Genomic DNA, 13,081 nt, shown 5'->3' with positions numbered 1-13,081 from the left:
AATTGGATGTTGAAAACAGAAGTACATTAATGTTTTCTTTTGTGCAATGGTGTATTTTCCTGTAGGAACAGGAAGTTTATATATAAAAAATACAAAAACTTATTGAGTATATCCTATATATGACCTCAAAACTAAAAGGCATGAACTAAAGGCCACAATACTATTTTTTTTCTTTTTCTTTTCACAAAGTCTCAAAGTCTATTTTGCTACTGTGTATGTCAAAAACGGGCAGCCTTACTGTTAGTTTGAACTCCATGCACTCAATATGTACAATCTGCTGATCTGTTTCTAATCCAGTCTCAGTCCAGTTCTTAGCTCAGTTGCAATTTGGCTCATTTAAACCTGAGATCCCATCTTAAAATTACACACTGAATCTTCTACTTAGAGAAGAATGCAGATTTTTTTTTTTTTTTTTTTTCGGTAGAGCTATGGATGTGAAGCTACTGTAGCAGTAACATATTTCATAATGCACGCTTATATGGTATTAGCACTGGGGGCAGATCCAAAAAAAATAGCCCTTTTATTTTCAAAAGCAGCTGGAAGGCTCTTGTGGTGATGATTCATCCCTTTTTTCCCTCTTTCTTTAAATATTTTCAGTTGGGCGGGAGCACATAGCCTCAGACACATAGTCTCATTGATGAGAATGTTTGTTTCGCTGTGGGTATCCTAGCCACAAACCCACTCACTTTCGCTAGCTCGCATAAAGTCACATGAACCCGGAACGTGTGTTTATTCGTTTTTCTCCTTTCCCCGGTTTTCTTCATCTGATCTTCCTCTTTGCTGTCTTTTGCCCTTCGCCTCCCTAGTTCCAACCATAAAAACAGAGCCGCACGACGACTACGACCTCCCCCAGGTATGTGTGCCGCTCCATCCTGCTGGGTTGGCGCTGCATCCGAAGCCCTACTACAGCCCCCCGGCGATTACCCCCATGATTCCATCAGAACTAAGGTCTTGTGTCACGGGCTCCTTCACATCTAGCCCTCAGAGACTGGTGGCAAAACCCACCTCCCTGTCCTGCTCGTCCTCCCCCAGCACCAGCCCCAAACTCCAGGATCTTTCCCCACCTCACCTCTCCTCTAAGTGCCTATCGGCGGGATCGAACCTAGGTCCCCAGTCTCCAACGGTCCCACACGTCTCCACCATCCAGCCCACACCCGGACGCTACCCGCAGTCCATCCTCTATCCAACAGGAAGCGCCGCTTCTTCTCCAGGGTCCCATCCTTCCACCCCAAACTCCGCACCAGAACTCCCCTTCACTCCCAGCCAGAGTCTAACCCAATCACAGGCCACCAACGAGGCCTCTGCATTAGGAGCCCAGATAACCAAAGGACCGTTGAGGAGCGGGTCTTCCCCCCTCCTACAGGAGGATGGAGACACCCCCACCATGCTGGCTGTCAGCATCAAGCAGGAACCACAGGAACTGGATCAAATGTACCTAGATGATGGTAAGTGACAGCGCAATATTCCAGTGAAATTTAGTGACCGTGTGCATCGTAGTCTGGTGATGTAATGCCCAACAGATGTTTCTAATTGCTTGATGTTTTTGCCTGAGTGCTCCTTTACAAAATTAAGATCCAACACAGCGCTAACCGTACCGCCACATTGACAGCAGCCCTGTTCCATGATGTTTAATATATCAAGAACGCAAGTTAAATTAACTGGAAAGTTAATGAATGACTTCATCGGTTTGCCTTCAACTTTTGTGTTAAAATTTAAGCATATGTGGAAGAAATGTTCAACAGATGGAAGAATTTTAATATCAGATCTGTCTATTAAATCATAAAAGCTAATAGATAATGGTTTTCTAGTTGTAGCCAGATCTTTGACTAAATGGTAAAAAGTCCACCATAGCTAATTGTGGCCCAGAGCTATTTGAATGACATAAAGCAACCAATAACAGTTTGTCAGTTTTCATTTGGATCGAATCGTCCGCATCAGACAAAATTCAAACATAGTATCAAACAAATATAGAGAATACGCTACCATTCAAAAGTTTGGGGGTGGTAATGAAGAAGTCTCTTATGCTCACCTAAAATTCTAAATAACTTTTCTATTTTAATATATATTGAAAATATAGTTTATACCATGTATATACAGAGCAAAAAATCTAAAAATCTCTTTAGCCATGACCTTATAAGGACTTTTTACTAATCCTATTTTTGTATTAAATTGAATGTCCCTTATCCAAAGTGCACCAGTAGGTTCAACACAATACCCAAGTAGCACCCTTTTCATACTTATCTAACCTGGCAAAGTTTGGCAAATCTAGTGAATATTTTAACATTGTAAACTTCCTTTTTCCAGGCCTACTGATTAAATAAACCTGTGTACCCTGACTCTGGGAATTTGTGTAATGTCAGCCAATCAGATTAAAACTTGCCAAACTGTGAAAGTACTGTCCAGTTTTGTATGTAATATACATCAGTTGATTCCTGGCTGGTTTGTGGGTGAACTAGCACTGAGACTAATGGCTCTCTAGTGTATTGCAGAGGCCCAAACCTTATTGGTAATGAAAAGATCTGCTAAAACATCACATGGTGCTTCAAGCACAACAAGAGGTCACTTTTCAGCAGTATCATTAAGTTTGTATCGGGGGGATATACAAATATTCTGGACACCATTCAGAACACATGATGGGCCATCAGTGTTTATACAGCCCTAGGACGTAAAACACTTATATGTTAATTTAGCGTAAATTGTTCTGCTAGCGATCTAAGATCCTTTCTTGGAGTTTAAAGAAGATGTTGGATAGTGGATTACAGATGCCATAGTGGTTTCCTTAAGTTCCAGAAGAGGCTTAAGTCTTCATACGTTTGAGCAGTTGAAATATAGTCCATACCGCTCAAACTAAGCCGAAACATGGACAAGTAGTTACGCATGGAGTGAGAGCAGGATTTTTTATGGGTTTGCTTGTCAAAATTATTACCTGTCATTTCTCCCCTGGCAAAATATAACATGTTTTACCAAGCGCTAACATGGCTTCCTGTGTCATTATAAGTTTGGATTGCATTTCTTCTAGATTGCAGCTATAATGGACTCTGTCAGGTGTGGCATTGGCTGAGCTTGTCAACCACTCTTATTAATTTGTTTTGAAACCGAGGCACTTTTCTAAAGGCACAAAATCATCGTCTGTCATGCATGGCTGTCAGTGTATCTAGTATTCAAGTTTTCTGATGCTTTAGCTGTCTTATTATTATAATTTAAAGATGTTCCTACTTGTAATATGCTTGAATCAGCTTTCGAGTGTGATGAAGGTGCTTTCAAACTTCACCACCAACTGCTTAACCATTACTTCAGTCTTCATTTACTGCTCACTGTTTCCTCTGATATGCTCCTTCTGTTGTTTTCCTTTGCTTCTTGAGGAGGGGTTACAAACCCTTTTACTCATGGAAACTCTTACAAAAGCTGGCTGTGAGCCTGGCTCCTGGCCTTTACCAGCCGTAAGCTTTGAGGGGCCTCTCTGCAATAAAGCACACTGACTTGGCCACTGTCGACGCAAGCCTGTGGCTTGAGCGCTGCCAGGAAGCTCGATCCAGCTCAGCCTGTGCCAAAGCAGTAGATCCTGCAGTAAAGGAAGGGGTCACTACGGGAACCGCTCCACGCCACGTGACCCAAGAGCTGGGTTCCCCATAATAAACCACAACAAACTTTCCAATTTAGCCTGTGGCTCTGTTAAGAAATGCATGTAGGAGTGGTGAGCAGTTTGAACAGATCATTGAGCAAGTACAGGACTTGTGAAACATATTTATGCAACATGGTGAATTTAGAATGCACTGTTCATTTATAACTACAAATAGTGGGAATGTTTTTAAAACTGAAAAGCAACATCAACTTTAGTTCTGTTTAAGAAATATTAAGGTGTTTTTCATGTCGTTCCAAACATGTATGACTTGATTCTATTTGTGGAGCCAATACAGCTAATACAGTGACAGTCAATGGGGTCCAAAACAGCACTGGACCCAAATGACTTTCAATGCATGGATCAAAATAAAACTCTGACATGTTTTTTCTTCCTTTATGTTCCACTGAAGTAAATTATAAAAAAAGTATTTTAGGTGAACTAACTATCCCTTAAAAAAATCTCTGTTTGTTAGGTGCTTACATAAGTGTTTGAGTAGACAAGATTGGCTAGACGTTGTTAGTCACCTCCAAGTTGTGACTAACAGAATCTTAATTTTGCTAATATTGAATCAAAGGCCAAAAAACATCTTGTGGTCTGGTACTTGGTCAAGCTAACATAGTTTTTGAGGAAGATATACCCTTGTGACTCAATTATGTTGCTGGTCATTGCGTAGATGAAAAATCCCAGTGTGGTTGTGATCCTGACCCAGGGTCTGTTTTTCTTGTCTTCAGCTGATTAAAACAATTAGGACTTCTGGGAGTTTTGGCGCTTGTGGACCACTTAATGAGGCTAACAGTGCTGGTGGGATAATTGTTTGGTAGTTCCTTGTTCCCCCATTGTTTCCTGAAGGTAGAGAGTGGGCCAGGTCTCTGGGCTCTATCATACGGATCCAGCTGCCGCTTATCCTGGTCCAGCAGGATGCAGGTTCTTGGATTACCTCACATCCACATATTCACTTCCCAGTCAGAGTCGCAACAGCAATACGATACGAGATACGAGACCTTTATATCAAAGTTCAAGAGGTGCAATTGTCAGAATAAATTGTATATATACAAAACATTCTAAAAAAATATTGGTTTATGAACTAAAGGAAGGCCTTAATTTCTTAGTTTAGTCTGATAGATATGTAAAATGTTCAGTTGGTTACTAAAATGGTCATTGGCTGTAATCATAAAGAATTCTGAGCTTTTTATTGTGTGTGTGTGTGTGTGTGTGTGTGTGTGCGCGTATGTGGCTCTTTTATACTTCAGGGTCTTCATTTGAATTTTTATTATATTTTTCATCATTTTGTTGAGTCCAAATATCCTTTATATTATTTATTTATTTATTTTTTACGTTACTGTTTATGATTAATTTATTTCAAGTTTTAGTTCAGTTTTAGTTTTTTTTAGGTCCAGTCACTAATTTTAGTACTTCAACTTTTGCAAAACCAACATTTTAAATTTTCATTTAGTTTTAAGCTTTACTAATATTTATATTTTATTCTATTTCAGCTTTATTTCATTTAACCAAAATGGTTCTAGTTAACAATAATAACCCTGGCTCATGCATTCCCTGGGAACTGAACCCATGGTCTTAGCTGGTTAGCAGCATGCTCAATTGTTGGAGATGCTATTGTTTTTAATGTGCTAAATGGTGTAGCTTTTTTAATGTGTTATTGAATAGAAAATGACATCTAACATTTAGATATATTTTTCCAAGTAGAGGGCTAATAAAAACTTATCTGGCTCTACACTCTATAAACTCTATCCATGCATCATCTTCACTCTGAATCATTTATCACGTGCTGAAATACCTCCTGAGTCATGCTAAGCTTATCAGGTTATGAATGGTTAAGTTCTGATTATTCTTTGGTGCCAATTCAAACAGCACCAGGCTGAAGTCAAAAACGCTTGTTAGTTTGATATGAAGCCATAAGCAGGGTCTCATATTTCAGCTATTATTGTGTATCCAGTCACTTATCACTTGTTGAAGCCCTTTCATTAGACTCCTCATTCGAAATGTGGCAGCAAATTGAGATGTATCCTATGGCAACTGCCAACAGTTTTCTTTTCAAGCCAACAGTCTACAAAAGCAACATCGCAGTACATGAGTCACTAACTGCTATGCTTAGCCAAAACCCCAAACCAAAATTGTTGACCAAAAGAGACTTGAAAACAATCAAAGTTTCCTTGGTCTTTTCGAAATGCTAGTGCATGTGTCAACACCTACTGAGGCCGTCTTTATTTACCATGAGCACTCTGAATAAACTGAAACCTCTTCAAATGTAAGTTTTCATCATAACAGGGTCCCTAGAGTCTCTCTGCTCAACACAAATATCTTGATTGCTTTGGATATGTTCACGTTTCTTTTTGTACTCTTTCTTTGTGGGATGCTCACTTAAGCATGAGTTCACAAGAAATCTGTGTGTCCTGTTATTCAGGCCATGAAGAGACACAGTTCAAATGGATTTGGGTGATCAGGTCAGTGGAAGATGAAACCTCAAGGGAACTGTGAACATAGTCAGAGTTATGCTGCAATGAATCTGGTCCAGTTCAAACACGTTGCAAATACTGAAAGTATTAGTACGCGCTTCGTCATCACAGCATGGGTATTTGGACCAAGACACAATAGGTCATAGTTAACCAGCCCTCACATAGTTGTATTAATCACAGAACATCCTATTATCTATTTACTTCTATTCTAAGTCTATTCTAAGCTGAATATATCGTCCCACCATTTGTATCATGCCGCTTGTCTGTGTTTGTTCCAGACAGACTGTCAGTCTGCAAAGAAAGAATCACTGAATCATTTATTTAACTGAATGATCCAAAACACTGATTCATTTACACTGCCACAGCTGTCTTTATGATTGTTCAATCATTAATTCAGCTGATTCATTTAAAAATGCTGATTCATTTGGCAGTGAAATATAACGACTGGATGTTGCTCAGAGAAAGTAGTGCATCTAAAGAGTAGGTTACTTGATTTTATGCTTACAGTGCATTACATTTGAAGAATATATACCATTTAAGGGTTTGATGTCAGCAAGACCTTATTTTAAGGAATTAGTGCTTTTAATTAATGCTTTTAGGATGTATTGAATTGACAAAATATTTGTTTTCTCATAAATTCATATAATATTTCTGTTTCATAGGAACCATTAACATTTTAAAATATAATAATATAGAAAACTTATTTTACAATTTTGTAATATTTCACAATATTACTTTTTACTGTATTTTGACTTATTTCGAAAAATTTACAAAAAAAAATAAATAAATTTTTTTACCAATTAATGGTACTGGTGTGATTAAGTGATTGTGTAGTGATTGATGTGTTTGAAATTTTGTTGTGCATTCAATATTTATTTGCTTTGTAGTGCTTTGGGTTTTTTATTCTCAGATCTTTTTCCACTGCAAAGTGTCAGGCCCTTCAACTCATTCGGTAGTCTTTTAAACCCGAAAAGAGGCTTTCTTTAATGTCCAGCTCACCATAAATCATGCAAATAAAATGTGATTGCATGTGTGCAATCGTGCCGGTATTTCTCAACCTCCTCTGTTTTGACAGTTGGGAACCTAGTGATTCAAGAGACCTGCGTTTTAATGTCCAAACTCCCATGGCAGTTATTAACGCTCGCCAAATTTTTCAAGAAGACGTATTGGCGTAATTTACTCCCAACTGTCAAAGGTCCCTAATTGTTTCAGCATGGAGTGGTGTTTGTGTGGCACGTCCATGTGTGAATTTCTCCCCATAATTCAGCCAATCTTATTGATTCATTTCCTGTTCATATATTAGTGCTACTTAATCAGAATGCTACTGGCAGTAGCGTATCATATGGGCTTATGCTCAAGCGAATATTAAATCTTAATGGATTTTAATATTTATAAGGGTGTGAAAAATATTCCTCCAACTTTAAGTATATCAGTGGTTCAAGTTCTGGTATTTTGGGGTAAATTAAAGTGCAGTTTTTATTGTTTTGTCAGCTGACTGTTCCCAATTTTTCTTAGGCATGTTGCTGATGGTTTAAGGTGTTTCCGAGTAATAGCTCTTTTAGATCCAGGAGAAAAAGTGAAACCAGGAGCCTGGGAAGAGACCGTGTCAGGCTGAGGTCAGGTAGGCTGGGTGCACTGCGCCTCATGAGGAGATGAAAGACAGATTCAAATTCATTGTTTAGAGGGAACGTCAGCATTCCGGACGGCTTCTCCGTCCCTTAGGCAGTTTTGCAGTTGGAGCGTGAAGGCCATGGTTCATTTGCAGGGAATTCCTCAGCAGGCTTCCTGGTCTTGGCCGTGAGCGACACATGAGGGGAGGAAATCCACCGCCTTCAGCTCACGTGTGTCTGCTCGTACTCACTCTCTCTTTTTGTGTCACAGCCTTTAGATTTTTGGAATTTTAAAGCATACCTGTACGTGACTTTTTGGTTGTATAAGGACTTTTGGAACAAACTAGTGGTCAACCGAAATGGGTTTTTCCAGTATATCTTTTTAATTCATCAGTGGATATCGAAAAAAGTATCACAGTTCCCACAACATCAGCAAAGCAGTTTTCAAAACTGATAATAAGAAGAAATGTTTGAGCAGCAAATCAGCACATCAGAATGATTTTTTGAAAGATACTGACACTGAAGAAAGGATGCTTTGCCATCACAGAAATAAAATACATGTTAAGATGCATTAAAATAGAAAACAATTATTTTAAATGTTATTAATCTTTTTACTGTATTTTTTTTATCAAATGCAGTCTTGAGTATTTTCTATTAAAAAAAATTAAATATCTCAAAAACAATAGCAAAACAATAAAGGTTTTAAAAAAAAATTAATGAAAAACACAAATTTTACACCAAATAAATAAAAATTAGGCCTGTAAAAAGGACTGACACAAGACCTTCAGTGCTGCTAATCTCAAAATGACCAAAAATATGCAAATTCATTGGCTTATCGCTAATATAAACAATGCAAAACCCAGAACTGGTTATTTATGTATAAATTGCCATTAAATTTGCGGTCAAGGAAACTATGACTGAATATTTGATGGCATTAGAAAAATGCAGAATTCTTCTTTGAGGATGATATTCCTCACCACAAATGAGAAAAACACACACAGCTTGTCTAATAGTTATCAAATGCTTCCTGCAGGTGCTTACGTCCATGCTAAAGAATTCAAAGGCCAGCTAAAGTGGTCTGTGCTGTGATCGTAAGGGAAGAGGAATGTGCTGTTTTGAAACAGATAGAGCAACTGATACGGTTGACTATCTACGCCCCTCAGAGCTTTGAGAGCCGTTAGCAAAGAAACGTGAAAGCAAATTACTCTTCTCAGAGCTAAAAGGCTCAAATGTTTTGCAATAAACCGCTGAAGGCTTGAAAACTGAAATACAGACATTCAGGGAAGGGTAATGTGCTGTGTTTTGGTCATACAATGCTCCCTGTGGGCCTGAGAGTAAGATGATATGTATGCCGCTAATATGCTAACATGCTAACTTTAAGAGGCAGTCTCATCCGATTTCCCCTGCTATCACACAGCAAGTGAGTGCCAGGCTGTTTGTATAGCCTGAAGCCATGCTAAGTCACTTCCCATGCTTGGGCCAAAGAATACAGCTGACAGAAGGAGCCAGGGTCCTAGTGTGTGGGAAAAAGCAATGACAGATAGAGGGCAGGAAGACAGCAGACAGCTGGAGTTTGAGATCAGTAAGAATGTTTGGTAAGGAAATTAATATTTAGGAAGGATGCTTTAAATGATGTGAGCATAAGAGAGAAAAAAACAAAAAACATGAATGGTAGTGTATGTTGATGAGACACCTGTATTCAGTGTGTTGCAAAAGATCTGAATCTGCAACAGAGAACATTTTAATGCAGTGTTGCAGGTAAACAATACATCATCCATATAAATCGTTCACATATAATAAATATCTCGGTGACTACAGTTTAAACATATCGTGAAAGTGCATTTAGCAATATTTTCCTGTGGTGATGCAATGTCTACTGCAGATGAATTGTTTGTTTTGGGTGTAGCCTAAAAGTAACATGATTTCAACTTGTTTTCACAGTTAATGAAATCATAAGGAACGATCTCTCCAGCATCTCCGTTCACAGCCACGCATAGCAGCCTAAGGTCCCTCTGAGAAGTCCACGGCAATCATGAACTCTTCAGCATACCAAATTTCTGACAGAAGATCTGAATCAGCAAGACCTGACTCTGATAACACCAGTTCAACAAACAAACCTTATGCACTCAAGAGTTCCACTTCATACGAGGCCATCGGAACTCACCGAACCTTGCTTGCTTGTTTGTTTGGGGTGGGGGGTGGGGGGGACTGAAAACCAGCCTAAGAGAACAAAAAAAACAAGTGCACTCCATTTCAGAATTTATCAGCACATCCTGCCTGGCCGGAGTGTGTGCTGTTGTGGACCAAGTTGTCTCTCTTTTGCTTTCCTATTTACGCTTTTGTGCTCATTGTAGCTTTTTAAATTATTACCGTAAGTGCAGTTTGACCTTTTATCTGTACACAATCATGTATATTTCTAAAAAGAACATTTGAGTCTGGTCACAAATCAGTAACTTTGCAGGCCAAAAACCAGACATGAAGTTGACGCATGCATAATTCTAAATTATAACCTAAACCTTTTTTTTTTTAATTGCTTTGGATGCATGCATATGTGAATGCAGGTGTGCACGTCTGAACGCTCGCTTTTGTCTATTTGTGTTTTTGTTACATTTCATCATCCAATGGCACAAACACACGTTTAAATGAAGTATCTGTTCCTCATGAAGAAAAAAAACATTGATGACTGATTGCCGTTGTGGAGACGTTTGTTTGAATATCATTTTGAAGCCTTTACCTGAACGGCCTTATTGATTTGCCTTAAGCTTATGCCAAATTGTTGTTTTGTTTATCATTTGACAGCAGAAGTCTGTGCTTATGTCTGAATAGCCATTCCATTGTTTATAGCTTTTGTAATATCAGGTATGATATGTACTTGTTAACTGGAATTTTTATGAATAGAACAGAATAGAATAGAATAGAATTATTTATTTGGAGTGAGCTGGAATTAATCAAACACAAGCCAAAAGGGAAGTATAGCAATCCTATTCCCTTTACGGTCACATTTGGTAGCAACTTTGTGACCAGAGATTGACTGGACTGGCATTTGTCAACCATCCAATATTATTATAGCAATTTTGCAAGGCAAGATAATGTTTTCACATTAGGCTACGCTCTCTCAAACTGCCTCTGAACAGCTGAATATGTTACACTATAACTGCCTCTATGACCTGATGGTTTACTGCACTGTGCCTTAAAGTGTTTATCAAGCAGGAATACTTTTATATGTATTTGTCCTCTCTAATTATAAACGTAATGCATGTTTCTCAGCATATAATGAGATTTTCATACAGGGGTTTTTACTGCCTGTACATTGTATCCTGTCTGTAGGTTGTTAGTTAATGTATGCACTTTAATTTGTATTTTTCTGTACTGGGATCTCAGAAATACCACATATTTTTTTTCGTTGTTGTTTGTTCTTGCCAATCAGACCTAACATGATATATTCTTCTGCAAGGGTTCAATGACAACAACAGATTGTTTTTCTTGCAAGTATATGTATTCCATTTACCCATGCAAGTCACATTTCTACAGTGCATTTACATTTCAGTACCACAATATGCACAATAAATTCATGCTTTGTTGGCTCTTTTAGAGGTGTGTTGTTGAATGTTGTAAAAATATGCATACAAATAGATATAAGGTATTTATATGATAACTAGTTCAAAAACCTTTTAAATTACAGTGAATCCTCCAATCTAAAGTTTAAAATGCATTTGAAGTGCAACTGTTTCACAGTGTCACGACTTAAGCTGTCCCAATTCAGGATGCACCCTCTGAAAACCACATTTCAAAGCAATTAATGTCACCGCGACACGAAGGAACGATGACATAATTCGAAAGTGACGTCAAATGCACCCTCCGTTTCCCAGGAAAATTAAGTGCACATCTGATGGACACTTCACACCCTATATCCCAGAATCACTTGTGCGCAGATGATGACGGCGTTTATAATCAAAGAACATGGAGGATGATATTTGAAATGTAAGTATTTGTTTTAATTTACTCAGATACCTAGCGAAAGTGTTAAAAGGAAGTTTTTTAAAAACAATTTAACAAAACCCACAAACAATTAGACAACTACTATATAAGGCAATAGACTTTCCCTTTGTTGTGTTTTTGTAGTGCTGTCATGCAAGATATATTTTAACCAAACTTTAGCACTTCAGCATTTTGTATGCATGTTCTGCTATGTCGTATTTTCTAATGTTAAGATTGCAAACCTGTGCAAAACCTGTAAGTGTTTCCATTTTCTCTTGTTTTCGGACTATTCTGGAGAAAATTAGCCTAATGGGAAAAACTTAAAAATACAAAGCAAGCAAGTTACTGTAATAGACAAATTTTTGCTGAAATTCATTGTGCTGTTGTTGTTAACAGGCATGGTTTATTTGCTCTGCATTAGGATTGCAAATGTCCTGGGACAGATGAGGGGGTGAGTGGAAGCTGGCGGAGCTGCTCAGGGACGACATCAAACTCCAGAGAGACAGAGAAGAGAAGAGCACAGGAGAGCAGGGAGAGAATGGAGCGACTGTTTTCTCTTTTTGAGAGAATGCTTAACAAATAAATTATTAGCAATTCTCTATTAGCCAAGAGAAAACACAGGGAAAAAATGAGTGCATTATAATTTTTCAATAGCTTTATTTAAATGTCACATTGTCAATGAAACAACCTTATTAATGTAGTTTATTTTTGTAAGTTAAAAATATAGTTCTATACATTATTCATTTTTAATAATATTAATTTGTAAATGATTCTGAGTACTGGTTCCAGTGCACGTTCATGCTAGAAGGTTGGAAAAAACATGGTTTACGGGTTGCCTGGAACACAGCATTATTACACCTGCTGCACCCATGGTACGGCAGCAAAGTTGCATTGATTAATACACCAAAATGAAAGTATAGTTCCTAGCCATAATGGCCTAGAAAACTGGTTAAGGTGCTTTTCATTTTCCGTCAGTCTTAGAATACAATGTAACTACAGAAGAGTCAAGGTTTAAATAGTAAAAAAATATCAAAACTCTTTGGTCATTTTTGAGCGAGATGCTAACAGTCTAATCAGATTCAATGATCTATGCTAAGCTACAGCTAAAGTGCTACCGCCAGACCCAGAGATCGGCTGAAAGGATCCAAAAACAGTACAACTATTTAAAACTATTTAAGTCTAGGGGGGTTGGAAAACAACCCTTTTTTTAAAAATAGTGGAATGTTCCTTTAATATTACTGCTGCACTGATATTTATGTTGCATTTTACTTCTGAATATGTTCAAGGTTATTAAATTTAAAGTTGCCTGCTAAATATAGCCTACTGTTGGGTAGTTTACCATGCATCATGTTGTAAAAGACCATATTTTTTATAGTGTTGCTGTCCTGTGAGTACTT

At 38.0% G+C, this 13,081-nt stretch overlaps 1 protein-coding gene across 1 annotated transcript in view; it reads left to right on the top strand.

Moving 5' to 3' along the window:
* The window catches only part of nfatc1 (nuclear factor of activated T cells 1), a 42,635-nt gene extending 31,338 nt beyond the window's left edge, over positions 1 to 11,297 (top strand). The window contains exons 9-10 of the mRNA XM_059556055.1: positions 807 to 1,445; positions 9,648 to 11,297. Coding sequence (XP_059412038.1) covers positions 807 to 1,445; positions 9,648 to 9,703 — 695 coding nt within the window. The 3' untranslated portion in view covers positions 9,704 to 11,297. The remainder of the gene's footprint in view (positions 1 to 806; positions 1,446 to 9,647) is intronic.
* The last annotated feature ends 1,784 nt before the right edge of the window (positions 11,298 to 13,081 follow it).

This window comes from Carassius carassius, chromosome 8 (assembly GCF_963082965.1).
Source record: "Carassius carassius chromosome 8, fCarCar2.1, whole genome shotgun sequence".
NCBI lineage: Eukaryota > Metazoa > Chordata > Actinopteri > Cypriniformes > Cyprinidae > Carassius > Carassius carassius.
The sequence above is the reverse complement of the archived record's forward strand: the minus strand, read 5'-3'. Positions and strand labels throughout refer to the sequence as shown.